The 21,254-nt window shown below is 38.2% G+C and overlaps 2 protein-coding genes and 1 long non-coding RNA gene across 5 annotated transcripts in view; all 3 read left to right on the top strand.

Annotated features, from left to right (window-relative positions):
• magi2a (membrane associated guanylate kinase, WW and PDZ domain containing 2a) overlaps positions 1-21,254 on the top strand; it is a 271,683-nt gene that overhangs the window by 144,323 nt on the left and 106,106 nt on the right. The window lies entirely within an intron of this gene.
• LOC146689526 (uncharacterized) lies at positions 9,278-12,135 on the top strand. Its single transcript, XR_014915967.1, has 3 exons — positions 9,278-9,627; positions 11,030-11,089; positions 11,615-12,135. It is a non-coding gene; the product is annotated as an uncharacterized LOC146689526 (long non-coding RNA).
• Positions 12,307-14,902, top strand: LOC146689527 (uncharacterized). Its single transcript, XM_085436592.1, has 4 exons — positions 12,307-12,659; positions 12,765-12,911; positions 13,491-13,592; positions 13,766-14,902. The coding sequence occupies exons 1-4, from the start codon at positions 12,315-12,317 to the stop codon at positions 14,069-14,071; spliced, it is 900 nt and encodes a 299-aa protein (XP_085292718.1). The 5' UTR covers positions 12,307-12,314; the 3' UTR covers positions 14,072-14,902.

Genomic DNA, 21,254 nt, shown 5'->3' on the forward strand with positions numbered 1-21,254 from the left:
CTCATAAACATTTGTTACTTAACTTCTGCTAAATTCAGTCACCTAACACCCGTGTAAGTCTTATGCATCGTATGTGATGAGAGTTTAATTTAGCTGCCAAAATGTTCACAAGGTCAAAATAGCAATTTATAGAGCTTCATAAGCAAGTGGGATTATTTTCTTTCCTTTCCTTTAATGATGAGCCTTGATACTGGAATATCTTAGAAGGTTAAGAATGAACAAAAATTAAGTTTGATATAATCTTTTTTTTTTTCTTGTCCATATCTTTCTGGTTTATGAATAAAATCAGTGTTACGTTGAAAATTGATTGAATGAGTCATCAATACTTATTTCGCACTGTATGTGTCTGTGCACATATTTGTGCGTTTTCAGGCCAGAATTTAACAAATGCACTGCTGCTTTTATTTAGAGCTGGCTTTAAAAAGTAATTCAATGGTATTTGGCTTATAGTGAACACAAAAGTTGCACCCCTATTAACAGCATAATGTTCTATATATTTATTCATAGCAGGAGCAGGTTGGGGTTTATCGTACACCTGTGACTGTCTAAAATTGCCCCTCAATGACAGACAAAGCCAAATAACAGATAATGGCGATCCATCTGTCAGATTTCAGACTTTTAGCCCCCACAGAGGTAATGAGCACTTTGAATTTCAACCTAGCGGGCTATAATAAGGTTAAAAACCACACCTTAGAAAATAACTTCACATGTCATTGTCCCCTGTAGCCCACCGGCGGAAGCTAATTAGCTAATATGGGTCTATTTGCCTCCAGGGTGCATTTCTCTCTGTCTCTCTGTTCTACTGCCACAGATCTCTCTTTGTCCCCCTATAGTTTGACCCATGTGGGCTGAATGGACACAGTGCTCTGTAATCGCTACTCAGTGGAGCATCAAAGATGGTCCATCAAGACATTTAAAGTGTACCGTCGTTTGTGACGGATCACAAAATAGCCAAAGCACTTTACCTGTCTCCCTCCTTGCTCTCCGCCTAATGCTATAGCAGCTGTGCAGATGCCGTGATCAGAGGTCACTCAGCCCAGTGACTTTGGAAAAATTCACCTGCACTTGATGCTGACTTCACCTGTGCGCTACTTCTTCTCAGAAAAGAGGCACTCTGGAAAATGCCATGCTGGCCCCTTGGCTTCTAGAGTGCTATTGCATAATTTGCTCTCTTCTTTGAAAGCAGATACTCATCAAAGAGAGGCAGATAATGAACAATGGCTTTGTCAACCGTCAAAGCTCAAGCCCACTTTTCTCTTTGATTCCTATTTAATATAGCACAGCAGGGTGGTATGCTGCAAGGGAAGAACATAGTTCCCATCTTCTCTTTCACACGTAAAATACTCAACATACATTCCTTGGCAAGCCGGTGTGATCATCAGCTCACCAAATCACGTGCAGTACTACTGTTGAAGTTTAGTCTCGATATTGTAGGGGAAGAAAAAACTGATTCTTATTCTCAGAATTGCTTTAATTTTCCCTGAAACTTTACAGATCCAATCTAACATTCCTATGTGATGGTAAACCAGATAGCTCCAGGTTTGAAAATACTATTAAGATAATTGCATTGGGCAGATTCACTGATTTATTAAAGTGATTGTTAGTTCCAACTGCTGACTTTCTTAAGGCTAGTGTTTTGAGTGTGAGTGATCAAATTACGATCATTGGAAAATCTTTGGTGAGTTTCAAACCAAGATTAAATAGGTGAACTTTGGACTTCTTATAACAGTGTTTCTAAAGTCTTTGCCACATTAGTGAGTATATGCATGTGTGGGTGGAAAATGGACATAGTTGACCTTCACTCGTACACTCCCCCTCGACCTGTGGAGGATTTTTTTTTAATGTGACGGCGGCATGTGAAATGCCACCATATTTCAATGTCTTTAATGAGACAGGAGCATAGCGGACAGTGGCTGCTCCAGTAAATGAAGGACTTAGTGGCACAGGGGCTGTTAGAGAGATGGATTAGCACGACATGATGACAGCGTAATATCAAGGTTTGTTTTTGGGATTTGGCTAAACATTATTTACTGTATCAATAATCGGCGACATCAGTGCTTACCGTAACAAATGTCACATGATAAATGAACAAACGTCCCTAATAAGTTACAGTAAACTGCTGGCTGCTACATTTACTTGAAATCTGTTATTCTGCAGTGTAAAGCTCTGAGTTTAATATTATAAAATATTATGTTCTTATATATAAAAAATACTATATTCTATTTTTAGATCCGTGCATAGTGTTTTTTCTGAAGGCATTACAGTGTTCAGCAATCTTTACAAAGAACAGAATATTATTGTATTTTTATTAGTGAGGTGATTACAATAACCACAAAGGTGATATTTGTGAGTTATAGATTGTTGTTGCGTTCAGTGCAAACCTTAATGTTGCCCTTTCAAGTACTTTGGTTTCCTTTTAACTTTTTCTTAAAGCCAGTGAAGGTCAACGTCTGCATTTCTCTCCCTGCTTAATATCTGTAATGAGATAACATCTCCATAGGCCTCAGCTTTACTTAAAGTTTTCCACGGTAAACACTAAATTAAGTTTTTAAAGTTTGTAAAGTAAGTAAAGGTAGACATTTAGCCCTGATTTGCCAATAAATTTCTTCATTTTTTAGTCTGTAAAATATCCAAAAAGTGAACATTTCATATTCCAATACGTCAGCTCTGTGGTTCACACTTTCAGTTTATGTCCTATCCAATCATCTAAACCTCTTAGATGAAACAGCATTAAAAAAAAATCGAACAATGTATTCCATCCATTTTGTTCATAATTAATACTCAATAATCAACATTGTTGTCTCCCAATCAAATATATTATCGCTAAAATAAAAAGACAAAAAGAGCACATAACGTGCAGCACTGCCAAATTTAAACAATTACATTTCTAAGTTGCAACTGTGGCTCAGTGATCATGCGGCTGAGATGCCTGCCAAGATGTTCCCAAATGCATACTCTGCATGCTGTTTTTTCCCCCCTAAAAATCTCATTAACACTCCCATAAAAGTACACAAAAACTCAAACATACGTTTAAGCATTTTCTTCCAAAGCTAAAGGCATCCAAACATCTATGCTGGCACACTCGACAGCAGGAGCAGAAGGATGGGAAGACTTGTTTCACTTTTCTCGAAAAAGCTGCGCAGCACGTCAGAGTGCTTCTATCATGCTTGGACATGAAAGCAGACGCGCTTTACATTTGTTTCCACACACACGCATATGAAATAATCACGGAGAAGCAAACCCACACTGACACTGCATGTAAAATTGTGACAGATGCTCTCCGAGGTGCAGACATCATGGTATAGTGAAAGCACAGCGGTGCCTGCATCATTCGGTTGGGTTAGGGAGTGCACTTGATCATTGTGGTAGGAAAGCTTTAACTAATGAAACTAGGTTGGATTTAAATGTGGGATACTTTTGAAACAGATGGGGTTTCTATGTCTATGTATGTCTTGTTCACTTGCCCCCCTCTTCCTCGCCAAATTCATAAACATCTCCTGTTCCATTAGAGATCAAAAAGAGGCGAAGTGGTAATAAACCAGTTCTCCTCCTTGTTGCCTCCTTCTCCCCCCTCTCTCTGTCTCCAAGGTTGTTTCTGAGTAGCCTCTCCCTGACACAGAATGTCTCATACAAAGTCTGGAGCAGATTAATGGAAAATAATGAGAAGGGGGTGTTGGGGGGGGGGGGGTGAATATGCATCTAGCTGAGATAAGCTTGATGGTTTTTCAGTTTACTTAGGCAAACACAATAATGACCCACATACTCAACTCTAATTATGCAGTAGCTGATTCTTCACGGAAGATGTTCAAAAACTGAGTCAGAGACAGTTTTAATCAATTGTTTCCCAGGTTACGATCAAGAATAAATCCCAAGGTTTTGTTTATTCCAGATGCTCAAATGTGATTGTGTAAGTTAAGTACCATTTGGACTGCTGCCTTGGAGAAAAACCTCTCCTCGCAGTTCCAAAATCAGGCTCTTGGAAGTGATGGGCTTTTTTCAGTATTTGCCTACATTTTACAGACCAAAGGATCATTCAATAATAAAAAAATTCTATTCAGTATATTCCTCTTTTAAATTTCAAGCCTTAATACTTTAGGAGGAATGAGCAGCTGATAATGGATTTGCAAGGTCAGTGAGATGCAGTATAAAAGTTTATAAATTAAACAGACTGATACATTTCTGGACCTCTGGATTTAAATAGTTTGAAGAAACTTCTGAAGAATTGTGTCTTAGTAGCGTGATTAAATGCCCGACACTTCCCAGTGTGTGATCCATCGTTTTTTTACCTCTTAACAATAAAAGTTGTAGGGAGGTGTTTTGAGACCAGAGGTTCCAGCGGTTTTAATAAATAAACAACAACAACAACAAAAATGAAGATGAAAACGAACATGTAACTTGAACACTTGGAAGAATTCGATATTTCTCAATGCTCTGCAGCAGTCTAGCTGGTAAGAAGCCAGGCCATGTGACCGCAGGACAGGCTCATTGAACACTGACAGAACCAAGTGATTTCATGACAGATTAAGTTTCTAATGGCCCAAAAATAAAACTGCGGGAGTACTAGACACAATATGCTCATACTGTTGATATAAATAGTTCAGTCTGTATACATTTATATGGTAGCCTATATAAACGCTTACACTCACCACCTGTTCGGTAATACACTTATCTAATCAGCCAATCACATGGCAGCAACTCAATACATTTAGGCATGTACATAACCTGTTCAAACTGAGCATCAAAATTGTTGGTCTGAATATTTCAGACCAACAACCATATATCCTGCTGTCTAGTACTTTGTCCAGACCATGTCTTTCTCTTTATGAATGCATTATAAAGAGTTAGCTGTACTCAAATGGCCTTCACAATCACCAGATATCAATTCAACAGAGCATCTTTGGGAAGGAATGGTGTATCATGGAAGCGCACGATCATGTCAGGATGGACCGAAATTTCTAAGGAATGTTTGCAGCACCAACACCAGCCTGGTACTATTAAGGTGTATCTATTAAAATAGCTGGTATATGTGCATACAGTGTTAATGATACAGAGTAATTCTGAGCCTTAGATTGTGGGTGAAATGAATTAAAACAGCTTGTTAGACATGCTTTTGTGATTTTATAAACTAAATTATAAATTAATTGGGGGAAAAAACACATATTGATTGAAAACCATTCCTAACCCTTGCCTACATTCTGCAAACCTGCTGCACTAAAATATATTACATTATTTGGCTCCACCGATATTGCTGCTATTTTACATTTTGCAGTTGTTCTTCGTGTTCTGTGTTTGGTTTGAATTTGCAATAACCTGAAGCCATCATTTCAGATTCACTGTGCACTTGATTGCAGTGACAGAGCAGTGACAATTTATATGAATTCGATTGGCTCAGATTTAATACCCACCTCAGCGTTTCCCGAGCTCTCACTTGTTTCCTAAATCTCTTTCATCTGCCTTTGTGTATCCCAGAATTTGTCCTAATTAGTCTCCACTGTTATTTTGCCCTTTTGTCGTATTTTTTGTGTTGGAAAAAGATCAGTGCACCAAAGAGACTGGGAGGCACTCATGGGGAAATAAAAAGAGAGACATAGAAAAAAAACAACATTAAGGCCAAGATTTAGAACATCAAGGGCACAAAATGCTAACAGGGTGAGCACAAAATAGGCCTCATGCACGTTTTCATTAATCTGAGTGCTCATCACGCATGTCGTGTCCTTCTATATAGTTTGTTCATTTTCTTTATGTTGTTCAGTTTTGTTCATTTATATGAGCACCAAAAAAACCAACAAGAAATGAATTGAATGATATGGATAATTTATATATTTTCAAAGGGATTCATTATGATTATTATTAAACTCATTTCTAGCTCCAGTAATATTAGATTTACACTTCAAAATAATTCCAGTTTTGTTGGACTTTGTGGGGCATGTTGTAATGGTTAATACTTTGGGGTTACATATTCCCAGTTCAATTCTGGGAGGAGACACAAACCCAGCCTCAGGTTGTCACAATCTACTGTCCTCCAAGTGCTGAAAAAAGGAGCAACCTAAAGTACCTGTCTAGCTTGGGGCAGCCCACCCTTCAAGCTATCTCTCTGCTGATTGGTTGCCCCATGCAAACAAAAGGTTTGAAGTTGGGAGTTCGCCTTGTAATCGGAAGGTTGCCGGTTCGAGCCCCGGCTTGGACAGTCTCGGTCGTTGTGTCCTTGGGCAAGACACTTCACCCGTTGCCTACTGGTGGTGGTCAGAGGGCCCGGTGGCGCCAGTGTCCGGCAGCCTCGCCTCTGTCAGTGCGCCCCAGGGTGGCTGTGGCTACAATGTAGCTTGCCATCACCAGTGTGTGAATGACTGAACGTGTAAAGCACTATGTGGTCCTTAGGGACTAATAAAGCGCTATACAAATACAGACCATTTACTGTACAGTACATACATTTTTAGATGTTAGACCTTTTTGAAGAAAGGTCACGGAAAAGTGTTGAAAGTTCACACTCTGTGTTTGCAGGGTTTCTTCTCACCAGGCAACCTATGCAGTCAACTTGCATTCAAAAGAGGTTGAGGATGCTGCATGCTTAACCAACCAGTTGATTGCTACAACTACTTGCAGTTGGTTGTTGAATACAAAAAACGTCGCAGGGGCAACCATCAATTGTTCCTACGATGACAATCTTGGGAGGGGGTTCCATTCTATTTACTCTAGTGTGGCTGAGACATTACCAACAAAGTCAGAGTAGTGTCGGGCCACCAAGATGATAAAGATGATGCCAACTATTCCTACTCAGGTCAAGTCCAGAATTGGAAACCCATTACCTACATCACAAACAAGCAGTGGAGCAGCAACACGAACCACAAAATACTGCCACTGTTGTTTCTGCTGCACTAATTTCAATTGATCAAGAGTCTTTAATTTGTGACCTACAAGTAAAAACAATGGACACATATTATGATGGACTGCAACCAGATTCCCCAGTTATGTTCTTCTGTTGCCTTACTGTTCTCATTAAGCTGCACTTGTTATTAGCTTCATTAATTAAAGGTTTTTTATTAATCTCTGAATTAATAGACTTTAATTAAGTGCATCCATTACTGACATCATTTGTGATTCAAGGCCTTTTCTTATTAGATGAACAAGGAGATTTGCAGTTAACAGATCTAACACTTATCAAGTTATATCTTACCGGAACATCATTAATAAAGCTGTCCGGCACTATATGTCAGAAGGAGGTTTAAGCATACATTTCATTTGAACTGAACTGAACTGTTGTATTTAACTAGTTTCCCTGTGCTTTTCAGCCTGCATGGTCTCTAGGGATGACTGTTCAGCTATTTTTCTCACCTATCCATCAGTTTTTTAGGGCTATTCCCATCTGTCACTCAAGTAGACAACCTCCCATCATGATGTGCTGTCAGACTCCCACCAACCTGGTTTATATTCCCTGGATAATCGGGCCAGGGGTGCAGGATATATTTTCACGGCCTGCCTGCACCTCTCCATCACTTCCCTGCATCCATCACTGAAGAACTGTCTGGGAGAAGAGCATTTTAGTTCATTTTAACACATCCCAGCATCTTTTTATAGAGATTTTATGGTCTGTTGTGATACAACAAGACAATCAATGGGTTTCTTAATTATTTTTTTTGTCTGTCAGTAAAAGTCAGAAAAAAGTGACAAATGGTCCCAAAGTAGGTGCCTACTGATGTCTCCAGAGCAGCTTATCAGCTGACTAGAACAGCAGTTAAAGTAGCTTAAATACAAAGTTGCAGCCAGGAGATAACGTAGTTGCAGGCTGTCTAAAGGATGATATATATAGCATTGGTATGGGATCTGGACATCTTTCCTTTTGGGGGGATTTGCTAATATGCCCAGAATACATAGTGTTTCAATGGGAAACAGTATTTTACTGCGTGATTTTTCCTGTTTTCTTGGAGTAATTTGTCATATTGTTAACTACCGCTGGTCAGAATGAGGGTAGTTGTTTCTATAAACTCTGCAATTGGTCAAGGCCAGAAAGAAATAAGCTAGCTTGGATTTTGTGATCAGAGAAATTGGAGCTCCTAACCTGTGCAGCACAGAAAGTCCCTTTTGCTGTGGCTTAAATGATCACTCACTCAATCTTCAACTCAGTGTTACAGCTTCACCTTCACTGAATGTAATGAACAAGAAAATGTTTGATTCCTGTTCGTTCCTTTTTTTTTTAATACTCTTGAAACTCTATTACTATTTTTTAAGCCCGGAGACCAGTCATCAAAACTAAGGGATGTTTTATGCCCACGAAATCTTCTCTACTTTTTCCTTTTCTATAATCCGAACCAGCTCTGAGGGGGAAATGAGCCGCCTGGTCTTTAGGGACTTGTGAAGAACACGTCCCATGATTCTCAGCTCTGTTCCACCTAGCCCATGGGATTATTGGAAATATAGAAAATGCCTGGCTGACCCCTCTTTCTCTCTGATGCTCACACATGAGCAAACTGCAGTTTCATCCCTTCACAATGTTCAAAGCCCATTCTTACATGGAGACGGTCTGTGGATTTTCATTTTCCCGATGACAGACATTTATCACAATTTTCTTCCCCTAATTTCTATCATATGAACTTGGCTCTTTTATTCTGTGCCTTTTCAAGTTCCAACTCCCCCTTGGCTTCCAAGTACCTTCTATCACCAGCTGGTAATAACTTCATTCTATATCAAAAACCAAGACTTATTATTTCACTCCCACTGCCTCCCTCTCTTCAGCCTTTCTGTTTCTCTATAACCCTCTTTCATTTCTACCCACCCAGGACATTAAGGTCTAGGCAGACACTCTCATAAACAAACACAAATGCATGCCACATCTCTAGGGAAAAAATATCACTTTCTGAGAGGGTTTCTCTTTATTCATTTCCCCCATATTTTATTTATTTTTGCCTCTGCAGGCGGTTTTAGTTAAGGGATGAGGGGGCTCTGAGAGTCAGTGATAAGGGCCTTCCATTGACTCCATGCAGGGACAGGCTAGATAGGTGAACAGTAAGCTGCACAGTGCGTAGTTATCTGAAGACACACACAAACACATGGGCCATGTTTTCATGCACATGAACTTTGAATTTAAACAACTAACATGCTAACATGCGAACCAACATTTAACTAAAATGTGTTTTGTTAAAAACGTAACCCTTAAAAAGACCCTTGCTCGTGCAGTCAACAACAGGATATAGGATTGCTAGTAGCTAAGAAACTTTAGGCCCAGCAGCATGCTATCCCTAAATCTCAGAAAAAGCAAGCAGATAAGGGATAATTATGCATACACTGTAAAAACTGTGATTGGGGTTAATTAGAATCTAATAGGAGAGTAATAGTAATTATTACTCAGTAAAAACGTGTATGAGTAGTTTTAATCAAATCTAAGCAAAATTCAACAATTTTGAGATGTTCAGTTATTTAAATTTACACAGTTTTGTTTGGGGTAAATTCAGCAATGGTTTGTTGAGTAGATTTTAAAAAAAATGTTTGAGTACTAAAAAAATTTAAGAAATCTAATAGATTTAACTGATGAAAGCATTTTCATTTTAATCATTGAACACTTCCGCCCATAATCCTTTGTGCCACGTGCAGGACACACGCGCTTCATGAGTGGACATCTCCATTTTGTCAGAGGTAAGACTTCTTAATTTGTTCAAATATAACACACGGTTTAAACAATAACGTATATCGGTTTTGAGTAAAGGTTTTAAACAGTATAATACGTCGAAATTTTATTAATAATCATCACTGTAATGATAGTATCGTATTTTTACACAAATGGCAGTTAGTGGACTGCTAGCACAAGGTCACTTTCCAAGCCTTCACGACTGTGTTACTGAACAGCTTTAACTAACCACATGTTTTACCGTATTAAAAAACATCAACGACATATTCCGATGAGTTTTAACGTCTTTCATCCACGTTTAAAAGTTCATGAAAATGTTTTGCGCTCAGTTGTGAGTGATTTTGTCAGCCACAGTCAGTTTTTCGAACTCCAGTTTCCAATAATGGCGGCCGCTACTAAGTTTTAAAATTACTCTTAGTAATCTTTCTGGGTCACAAAATAAACTTTTAACATATTTTCAGGCGAGAAAGTAGCTGTGTAAACATCAAATATCTGCTCGGTTCATCAAGATATCGCATGTTTGCAAAAGTGCTTCGACGTTTTCGGAGCATCTGCTACCCACCAGCTCGATAGCAAGCCGGGAGCTCGAGGGTCACTGAAGCCGCTGAGAACGGCACAATTCCCGGCACATCATTTTCAGATCACCGCGGGGTTTCGCTACTCAGTTTAAACGTAATGTATAAGTCACTTAGACAACCTAAAAATGTTATTGTTTGGTTTTTTTGGTGTTTTATTTGTTCGTGAGTAAATCGGTTTGGCTGAGATTAAAGTTATTAGATTAGATTAGATAAAACAAAACTTTATTAATCCTCCGGGATTTTCACACAGCTGAATAAACGTCAAACAGAAAACTGATTAAACAAAAGTGTGAGACGGTCGAGAATTTACTCCAGCGTCCTGTTATATTTTAGATAGCAAGGAGCAGACGGCTGAGTTTATTAAACTCCACCGAGACAGCGGTGACGCTAATCAGAAGGCTAGACCGTCCAATTTCCCCAGCCGTTTACTTCCAGCCTACCCGACCTTCTGGGGACCCGGCCCACGTAGACCGCGAAGGCCGGGTCCTCAGGAGGATGCAGCCCATGAATTTGGACAAACTTTTAAGATATTTTCATGCGAGGTGCTGTGTAAACTTCAAATACCTGCTCGGTTTATCAAGACATCGCATATTTGCAAAAGTGCTCTAAAGGTTTGTGTTCGTTTAGAGGCGTTAAGTCAGTGTCAGTGAGTTTATATTTACTGTTAAGAGTAAATATCTCACCAGAAAATTTGTAGAATCATTATTAGAAAATAACAGTAAACGTCCTTATATGTTTTGAAATGTGTTAATCTATTGGAATGACTGCGTGTGTTTGTGTAAATTTTTTATTTTGGAGACTGCTATTAATGATAATGTTGCTTTCCTTTCAGGTAATGGAAGATCCCTCAACTTAAATTCACCTGATCAGCATGTAGACTGTGCATTATAAAGTAAGTTGTGATAACATGTTATATTAAATTAAACTAATGGTTTTGAAATTGAAGCGGCATAAAATTACCAAGTTGACCCCACTTAATCTAACTTATTTGTTTTTGTAAAAACAATAAGTAGAAAATAATTGCTTATTATTTGTAGGATTTTTTTCTTCTTCTCTATAATCTCAACATCAAATGTGTATAGATACCCATGCTCTTACATTTGTCATGAAAAACTATTTAGATTCTTAGATATATATTTTTCCATCACTTTAGGACCTGGCAAATGGGATGGCAGTGTAAGATATGCAAATCTTTTTCAACAAACAAACAAACAAACAACAAAAAACAAAACGACAACAACAAAAACTTGATAACATGTACATCTCCCAAGTATTTGTTATTTGCAACATTTGGTGTGTTGAAGTGTGCTTTTTGTTTTATAGTTTTATATCTCAACTATTGTATAAATGAAAAGTAATAACTAATTTTATTTAATTGAAGGGAAATTTAACTCTGCCCATTTACATTTTATTCTAGGTTGAACAAGATGGAGGCAAAGCTTCGTGTAATTATTGATGACCAAATCGAGAAGTTGGTTCTTCCATCAGGGATCCCACCAACATTGGAGGAGCTGCAGAGTGTTGTGAAGGATACTTTTGGGATTTCAAATGACTTCAGTCTTCAGTATTTTGACCCAGAATTCCAGGACTACTTCACTCTTCACAGAGCTGACCAGATAAAAGACAAAGACACTGTGAAGGTTGTTGGCATCACCCCAGTCATGCTAAGCTTGACTCCGGTTGATGACAGTTTTGGCGGCCCCTCTGGCCAACTGTCTGACTATGACTCCTCATATGCTGAGTCAGTTGTATCCAATGCAGACTCTGCTGCAACTACTTCTTCTCAGGACACCATTATTCTCAAAAGGCAGAAGACCACAGAACGTTGTGAGCCCTGGCCGAAACAGTTTCCCATTCCACAGTTTGCATATGAAACTGAGATGTACCTGGAAAGAGCCACTGAGGAGTATAAAAAGAATGGAAATCTTCTGCCCACCTCCAAAGTAAAGACTGACATTCTCGAGAAGTTGGCTGAAACTATATTTACATTTACGGCCTATCCTTCAAGTGCACAGGTTAGTTATGTTGCTGAGGCACTTGTGACAAAATACCCTTGTCTCAAGGAACCTGGCTCTTTCTCAGGTTATTATGGTTGGCTACAAAGCATCAAATACAAGATGGCCAATTATCGTACAAAACTTAGAGGGTTTGGTGTTCCTGAGTTGACATGCAATGCCATGAAACACAAGAGTCCAGGTGACCAGAAGTCTGCAAATAAAGTGAAAAAGCCTCGGAAAGCAGAGGTAAATTACCTTCCGCCATATCCAGCAGGTGAAGATGAGGACAGTCAAGAAGAAGAGAGAATTCAGTTGCTTACTGAAGTCAAGAAAAGAGACAACAACAAAGTGATAAAAGAAAAAATGGCTAAAACATTTGCACATAGACGACATGAAATTGTCAACCTGTCCCCCAGCATTGAAGACATCAAAGCCAGATGGCCAGCTTTGTTTGAGGCATCTCATGTGAGTTCCAAATTCATTTTGGGTAGGCTTTTGGGTTTTTTTAATGTAATCTTTCAAACTTCAAATAATTTGAGTCCGCATCATGTTTTTTTTTTTGTCGTTCAGCTGCAGGATGAGTTCTACAGGATCACCCTGGTACACCTTGAACCCAAATTCATGTCCATGCTGGATGAGTACACTCCCAAACTGTTGGCCCTTTTCCATTCCAAGGGGGGAGCCATGGGATTGAAGTTGCAGGCTATCATAGCCAAGGTATTTTCCACAGATATTTCAGCTTGGAATTTTATTTAAAGAATTTTTTTGTCAAATTTCATTTGCATGGTGCACAGCTCCACTAATTTGTTTGCATGTTTTTGTCAGTGCAAGAGGACGCCAGGACGTCACTGATATAATTAACAACACAATTATGGGTTTCATGTTTTAATTGTATTTTAAATACATGTCTATTCTTAGTAAAAACAAACAAACAAAAAACAAACAAAAAAACACAAGTACAGGTATTGCTGGGTTTTTGTTTTGTCCCAAGAAGGAAAAACCCTTTCTGACGAACATAAACTAAATTAGATAAAAAACTAAAAGAATAAATTAATGTAATTTACTAAAACGACACATTTAAAGATTGAAGCTTACAAGCATGTTGACAATACCTTTGTGTTGACTGTCAGCACCCAGGCATGTGCATTAACATCAGCTAATTATCGCACATAATGCTCCATGTGATGATAATTTGATATTTAACAGTTTTTTTTAATACTGCCAATTCTCACAGTTTTGTCTTAATAAATGGTCACTTATCTGATGGTAATTTTTGGAATTCTTGCTCATTTTCAGTCACCAAGCAATCCTAGCAATGACATAACCAGAAATCTGGTTATTCGGTGCTTGATGGTGTACCTTGGGGAGTCCATTGATCAACTGATCAAAGAGTACAGTGTAAGTGTTGAAGTAGAAACATTATTCTGTTTTTGTTATTCATATGTGTTTGTCAAGTTTCAAATAATTTGAGGCATTATCATGTTCTATTTGTCATTCAGCTACAGGATGTGTCCAGGAAATATTTCATGTGTGCAACTACAGTCAGAAAACTCACGTGTTTGTTGTTTCAGGATGCTGATGAGGATGGTGTGTCACAAGATCTTTCTGAACAGAGGATGAAAATCTACAAAATCAAGGCTGTTGGATCTGAGGAGGATGACATTGGCATTGTGCTGGAGGGTGTGAGAGTTATGCCTGCTCTGGGCAATTTTCCAAGAGCATGCGCAATGCTGGTTGAATTGACATATGCAGTCGATCTTGCCTATCCCAAAGAGCTAAAATACACCTTGGAAGTATTCCAGAAAACTTTCCTTGAACTGGATTGTGCTAAGCTCTCACCAAAAGTGAACAGCCTCAAGAACAAGTTATTGGCTTAAGTGAGGACTCTGAAAGAATGAAAGGGAAATAAGCTCACTGAAAACCTTTGGTTTGTCTTTGTTAGATGCAGCTATCTTTTCAGTTTTCAAAATAATTTCAACTTATTCATGTCTTACCCAAATGACCTGCAATGTGTCAGGCTGTATTTGTGCTCTTCATTTTAATGTTTGTTTTTTTATTACCTACAAGTTTCTTAGGAATATTCTGTTTGAAAGGCAACAAATTGGAGGAATCACTAGTGAAGCTTTTCTTTGTTTATAGTGTATGTTACTATAAAACATTAGTTTAAAACAACTTTAAAATTTAACAGAAGTGCAGTCCTGTAGCTGTAGAAATGTTACTTCCTCTTACATGTGTCTTAGATTTTCTCAGGTTAAACATCCAAATTGGGATAAAAGGTTGATTTACATTATTGATATTCCATGTACATGAGTTAAAAAACCTTTGTTCTACAGTTATATTGAGTGATTCAATTTAACAAAAGATTGACTAACTAAAGTTTTTGTTAGTCAATCATAAATAAGTAACAGAGATAAAGGAAACGGTAAAGGATATTCAAATTTCAGGTTCATGTTGATATTACAGTCTAATCTAAAGATTAATTTCTTTTTTACAAAACTGGTTTACATTCATGCAGTTTATGTTGCTGTTGCTCTGTACACAAAGCTGTGTGATAAACTGTTTATGACACTAAAACAAATTTACAGCAGAGGAATGTATTTAGGAGATCAGGAGATTGTTGATGAGAATTCAGTGTATACGAGCAGAAAAATGTTATATTATAAATTACTGTGTTTTATTTTCCACAATAAAACAAATTACTGTGTTGATGTTTTCTTTGTGAAATTGATTCATTTTACTCAGAAAATAAGTTAAATTCATTTCATTTTCTCTTATTATTCAGTCATTATTTTTAAGGTTTATTTGGAAAATTATTGAATCCAATTTGAGTTTTACTGAAAAAACAAGAAGATTTCATTTCTTTGTAATGGATATTTTAGGAAGTTTTTACTAAACATTTGCCAGATAGTTAGTAAATTCAAAGTAATTTTTCTCAGAGACTTATTTCATATCAATTATTTTTTTTGGTAAAGTTGGGCAATTTCAACCTTCAGTTTGAGATTTTGACCCTAAATCCAACACATATTTACAGTTTAATTCTATTAATATCTACTTTTGTTTTCTATTTGAATTTAATTAACATTTTCTCTACATTTTACATAAATCTTTTGAAATTAAAATCTACTTAATTATTTCAAGTGTCACTTTGTTGCCATAACTTTTTTAAGTAACCTCTAGTCACAGTTTTTACAGTGTACTTTTCTTCTTCTTCTCCTTCACTATCACAGTTTTATGGGATAATTTTCCAGTTTATTAGTGTCTCTGGATACAAGATTCAAGAGCTTCCCTCACCTTATTATCTTATCTGTTTATATGACTATAATCCTTCTTCAGATCAATCTCATCTGTGTTAGTGTCCATAAAGTGAAGAGTTTCCACTTCTTAATGGAGACCAAGTCAACATTAGGATTCAAGAGCGCATAATTGAGTGGCATGAATCATTTTGCCACTCACACAAGATACCAGATTTTTCTTTTATACTTAATAGCAGCAAAACTACATGGTTAGGGTCAGAAAGTTCAGACTCAAAAGCAAGATGCAGGCCAAAGAAGCAGCAAAAAGAAAGCAGTTATTGGATGAACAAGGTCTAAAGGGTCCAAACAAGCGATCTAAGAAATACACACATACTATAGGAAGACCACAGTCACACAGGTCTAAAGAGCAGTTGGCGACCCCTTGGCAAACACTAGTTGGTTGGAAAAAATTCTATTTCATGACTGGTTGATAGTGGTTGCTGGAGGTTTCTGGCAGTCGGTGGGTGACACTGGTCAGAAAGAGAGTTCTGCATCAAAAACAATGTTGTGAGTGCTTTGGTGTCTAGCAGCTTGCCATGGTGGTTGGCAGAAGTTTGGTAGTAGTACAATGAGATCTCTGAAAACAACTGATAATGAACCACCAAGCACTACTGAAACTTTACTTGACTCAGAGGTTTACTACCGCTTCCCAAGCATGTACTTACAGTCTTTAGTTTTTATGGAAGTTGGCATCTTCCATAAAAACTAAAGGCTGCAGCAAATCTGCTCGCAGCAAGGAGGTTTTTGGTGCAGCATCCTGCTTGCTTTGGTTGCTAATAGATTGATGTGGTCCCCTGTAGTGTGGCTAAAACAGGAGAATATGTCTGCAAAAACTTGCTAACTACTAGTCCAGCAATAAAACTTGAATGCAGAGGTTGTGCATTTTGAAACGTGTTGGCACAGTAGCATTGCCATTTAGAAAGTAGTTAAGGTGAGTGCTCGTGGAGAGGTCAGCGTCTTGCATAAATCTGTAGATGACTCTGGCAATCTGCTAGCAATCAACACAACCACAAGTAGTTGTTTGACGCTGTAATGTACACCTTTTTGTGATTAATTTCACGTGGCAACTGCCAGTAATCTTCATCAACCATTTGCCAGCTGATCAGGGAAAACACATTCTTCCCTAGCAACCACTGGTTGTTAAGTGGTCACAGACTGGCGTGGGGCATTAATGAATCACAGGTTGGAACATTTGCACACAAATGAAACCAATAAGGGTGAGGCAGATCGCAATGAAAGAAACTGAGCAAAAACACACTGACAAGAAGCTATCCTTAAAATGAAACTGTAACTATAAAAGGCAACTAGTAAACACTGAAATATTAAGATTAACTAAATATGAAGACAGAGACAAGGGAAGACAGAGGAAGGCAGGAGGAAAAGGTTTGGGTGTATGTTGCCACTTTATCAAAAGTCCATTTTCATGGTTGCCTGGCAAAGAGACCTCCAAAGCTACTTGCTGCATGCATGACACATGCTTCACGTTGAAGTACATTCATTTCTAAATCATGATTACATTTTCATAATTACTTTACATTTTAACCTTGACACCACATTCCACAGTTTTAACTATAAACATTTATGAATATGCGCATACCGTACATTCATTGTTCTCCATTCTATTCAACAGCCGGTGTTTCACAGGCTCGACATGCGTGCAGCCTGCTCTCCATTCAGCTGTCATTAACTCCAACACAAGGAGGCAGATTAATTTGTGAGGTTTTCAGCAGGTGGAAGAGGGAGAAAGGTTAACATACCAGGAGTGATGAATGAATCACTTTGAGCGCCATTGTTTCGTTATATTCCGCTATTGTAGCTGTAATGATTTTCTGAGCCACTCAGAAATTGTCCTTTAGTCTTAATCAAAATGGATTTTATTTTTGTCTTTCCCTCCCTGCTAAACTGCTGTGGCATGTGAGTGCGTTGCATATGTTCCAATGTGATTAAGTGTATTTAATTAAGCCTCAGCCAGATGGTCCTGCTGGTTATTTTACACTGCTGCATGTTTTATAGTATACATTATAAACCTATAATGCATTTCAATGTTGTGGCAGAGGGTTGAATATAAATGTTTTGTGTTGTTCAAGAAAGGGTGTAATGATGTCATTTTTTCTTTATTCGGGCCTTCTCATCTTTCTTGTGTTCTTCCAAATTTGTTGTTCCCCCAACAATTTATTAGGTGAAGTAGACAGGTGATTAAAATTTCTAGTCTTACTTCTAGAGAGATGCATGTTTTGCCTGAGTCATGACACAGGCATCCCATTCCTTCAGTTATAGCCAAATGCTGCTTTGAAGTTTTTCTGCTTCATATTTTCTGTTTACAATTACTTTCATTTGATCTTCTTGATTATTGGTTAAGAAAATGCCCAACCCTCTTTCAGCATTTCATCGTCGCATCTCTCGTTATGTCCGATCTACAGTTGAAAGCCAAAAGATTTTCACTTTACACTCATATAAGAAAGAGAAAGGCATTACAACTGGAATAAAAATGATATTTAACTGAAAAAAATCTTATTGAAATAGCTTCTAGATATTTATTTTTCTTAATAGTGTTTAATCATCTGATCATCCCAGTGTTTCAGCTTATATTGCATCATGCCACATTTACCTCTAAGGGGGAAATGATCTGTGGTTACAACCTGCAGGTGCTCATGTCATCAGGCAGCTCAGTGATTCAAAGGATTGTCATCTGAGAGTTTAAAAATACCCAGGATGCTGAATTAACCACTATATTGATGAGATTAGCGTCAAATTACCTTGAACAAACCAGCTTACTCGGCCAATTGTGTATAATTTAAAGACCATTTTAAAGCCTGTTTTTATTCAGCTTTAACTGTCATTGTTTTAATTGAGCAACTGAAGTGCAGATTCTTCTCTTGGTCACTTGTGCTTTAGTCTGAAGTGGGGCCGACTCTGATTCTTTTGTAAACTGGTGAAAAGAAGAATGCAGTTTGATTGGTGTGGTTAAAAGTGGCAACCATATAACTGTTGTTAGTAATGATACATGCAGCTTTTATGTGAGCAGTCAGTGTTGTATTGATTGCATGTGCACTATGCTGGACTATGTAGTACATATCATTCATCCTGCAACTATATACAGTAAATAAGTATAATGGCAACAAAGGTGACTTGGACAAAAATAGAATACATAGCTTTTTACTACAAGCCCTTTTCACCCATTCACACACACATCATCCATAACACACTTCATGATGATGGCATTTTACTAAGGCCACAGCCACACAGGCTTCTGGTACCCTTTGATTGCCACAATCGGTGCATGAGGCACTCAGAAAAATGCCAACTCATATAGAAAAGTCACTAACTACTAGCTGAGAGGTTGAAAAATTATGACGAGATGCCCAAAGTTTGAAAAAGAAAACATTCACCTTCAAAGTAAATTTTAGCCCTTACCAAATTTCAAAAGATATTTTATTTTGGAGGGGAAAATTCCACAAGCGAACCACCAACTCTCCAGTATGAGCTGAACATTGATGATACGTACTAATGACGGAGAGCACGATCAGACTTCCTTTGGAGAAGTGTTGCCCTGTGGTCTGAGTGGACTGCACTGCTTTTTTTAAGCAGGGAATATTTTTAAGGGCAAGATGATCAGTCTTCATGATAAAAACAGCTTGGAATCGACTTTTGGGTGTAAACAAATGCACTTTTTTGCCTCTGAGGTATGAACTGTCAAAACAGTCACCTAGAGTTATTGAAAGTCCTTTTTCACCTGGACAGGTGGATGACCCATCCATCTATTGTATATCCACAGTGGCTTATATAGCACCATCTCTTTTTTCTTCTTACTTTCTCTACTTTTGTCAGTTCCTTTTCTGTCCCTGGGGGAGTGCCTCTTTGTATTTATTGTTATTAAGCTGCTTATGTTCTCCCATCATCCATTCATCCATCCATCCCTGAGACTGTGCCACTGCCTTTTGATAGAGCGCTTATACATATATTATTCATTTGATTGACTCCCTCTAATCGCCTCACAAGTGGAAGGAATTAATCATTGCAGAAATCCCATCATTTGCATCCCGTTCGGGGAGTTTTGGTGATGCCGTTTTGGGAGCGTTGCATTAGCCAGGGAAGCCAGTTTGGAAAGGTGCGAGCCAAAAAGAGAGCAAAGGAAGGCCACTTTGCTCACAGCCAAAAAAATCAATGAGGCTGGATATTCAACACTAGTCTTTTGTTTTTATGGTGGCCCATAAAAACCCCATTGAAAAAGTATATATGGCATGAGATGATTCCTCTTTGGGTGAAATTGGATTAAGTCTAGTGTAAAACGAAGAGTCTGGCCTTTTTTCCTCTCTTTCTCTGTCTCTTCCGTTCTTTCCCTCATCCACTCTCCCTCTCTCACCCATCCCACAACCATTAAACTCTATAGGATGAGAAACCTAATTACATGGCTGAAAGTGACCATAGTGAGGACTATTAAAAGGATCCAATTAAAGTTTGTGTGACGCTGGCAGCAGCATTCTAGTGAGGGATTATTTGTGGAGGTGGAATTTGATCTGACGCATGGAGAGTTGTACATTGGCTGAGTATTTGCAGATGGATGGCGGGTGGGAGGGTCTTCGGAGCAGTCCAAGTAATTGGATCCTGTGTTAATGGACACTTGTGTCAAAGAGGGAATGAAATACAGTGACAGTGTAAGAGAGACCAGAAAAGTAAGTAAAAATAAGTGAATGGAAGAGGGGGTGCTCATGAATTCACTGAGAGGACAGAACACAAAAAGTACTCTGTTGTTTGATGTGATTTTAAGTAAGAGAATCTACGCTGTTATTGCAAAGAAGGTCACAGTATGTTTGACTGCAACTGGGTTTGTAGCAGTGCTTTTCAAAGGATTAGCACAAAAGATGCTGGACAATGCAAAGCCAAAAGAAAATAGTTACTTTTGGTGGTGATTCAGACTAGGATATGATATATTATTTTTGCTTTCACCTTGCTAACAGAAGGCTGAATCTGACTGTGAGGTTGCATGCTCACTGGCATCTTGGATAATCCTCCTTTCTAAGGCCTTCTAAGGTCACACGGGCCTACACAAGGATTGCGACTGGTTGTCGCTAGGTGAAATCAGTCTACAAGAATGTATAGCAGCAAAAATCTCCATGCGATGGGTTAGGGTTCTTGCAGATTTCCATGATTACCAGCTGTGTCCAACCAGTAAGGATGTGAATATGACACTAGGCCTAACATTTCAATTGACTAAAATTTTAAAAATGCATTGTTTTATTCATCATGACCCAAAATCAGAAACTCATCAGTGAAGTGTTTACAGAGGTCAAGTCCGATGGCTCAGTAGTGGGGGCTTGTCCGGGAGCCCCCACTATTGAGCAGTGGGGGCTCAATAGTTGGTTGGTTTGAAATCAATATTGATTTCAAACCAACCAACACCAACAGCTCCAACCACAGGTGTATTCCCCTGGTGGCCATTAAAAAGGATGCAGGTTTAACTTCACTATGCAGGCCCGAAAGCCACCTTTTTTACCGCCTGTGAGCCAAAATTTCTTTATGTTAGATTTGAGCTAAAAGGTCTTCTTTAATCAAATTGTCTGACATATTTTAGTTTATTCCTATAAATAGATAATAAATAAGGCGATTTGTTTGTTAGATATGAGTAAAGTCAGAAGATTGGTGCCTTATTAGAGTTCAAGCCAACATTTAAGTGCTGTTATAAAATGTTTTTGTAGCAAATATCCCACAAGGAGTTTAATATTAACCAAGTGCTTGAAAACCATCACATCAATAAAAGTCTGAAACA

This window comes from Copadichromis virginalis, linkage group LG17 (assembly GCF_057382275.1).
Source record: "Copadichromis virginalis isolate Kocher_CV1m ecotype Utaka linkage group LG17, C_Virginalis_male_GT1.1, whole genome shotgun sequence".
Classification (NCBI taxonomy): Eukaryota; Metazoa; Chordata; class Actinopteri; order Cichliformes; family Cichlidae; genus Copadichromis; species Copadichromis virginalis.

Excerpts from the sequence above, each read along its gene's own strand:
- LOC146689527 (XM_085436592.1), top strand. The coding sequence starts at position 12,315 with ATGGCCAATTATCGTACAAAACTTAGAGGGTTTGGTGTTCCTGAGTTG. Across the intron at positions 12,660-12,764 it reads CTTTGTTTGAGGCATCTCAT|CTGCAGGATGAGTTCTACAG; the intron begins GTGAGTTCCAAA and ends TTTGTCGTTCAG. Across the intron at positions 12,912-13,490 it reads TGCAGGCTATCATAGCCAAG|TCACCAAGCAATCCTAGCAA; the intron begins GTATTTTCCACA and ends GCTCATTTTCAG.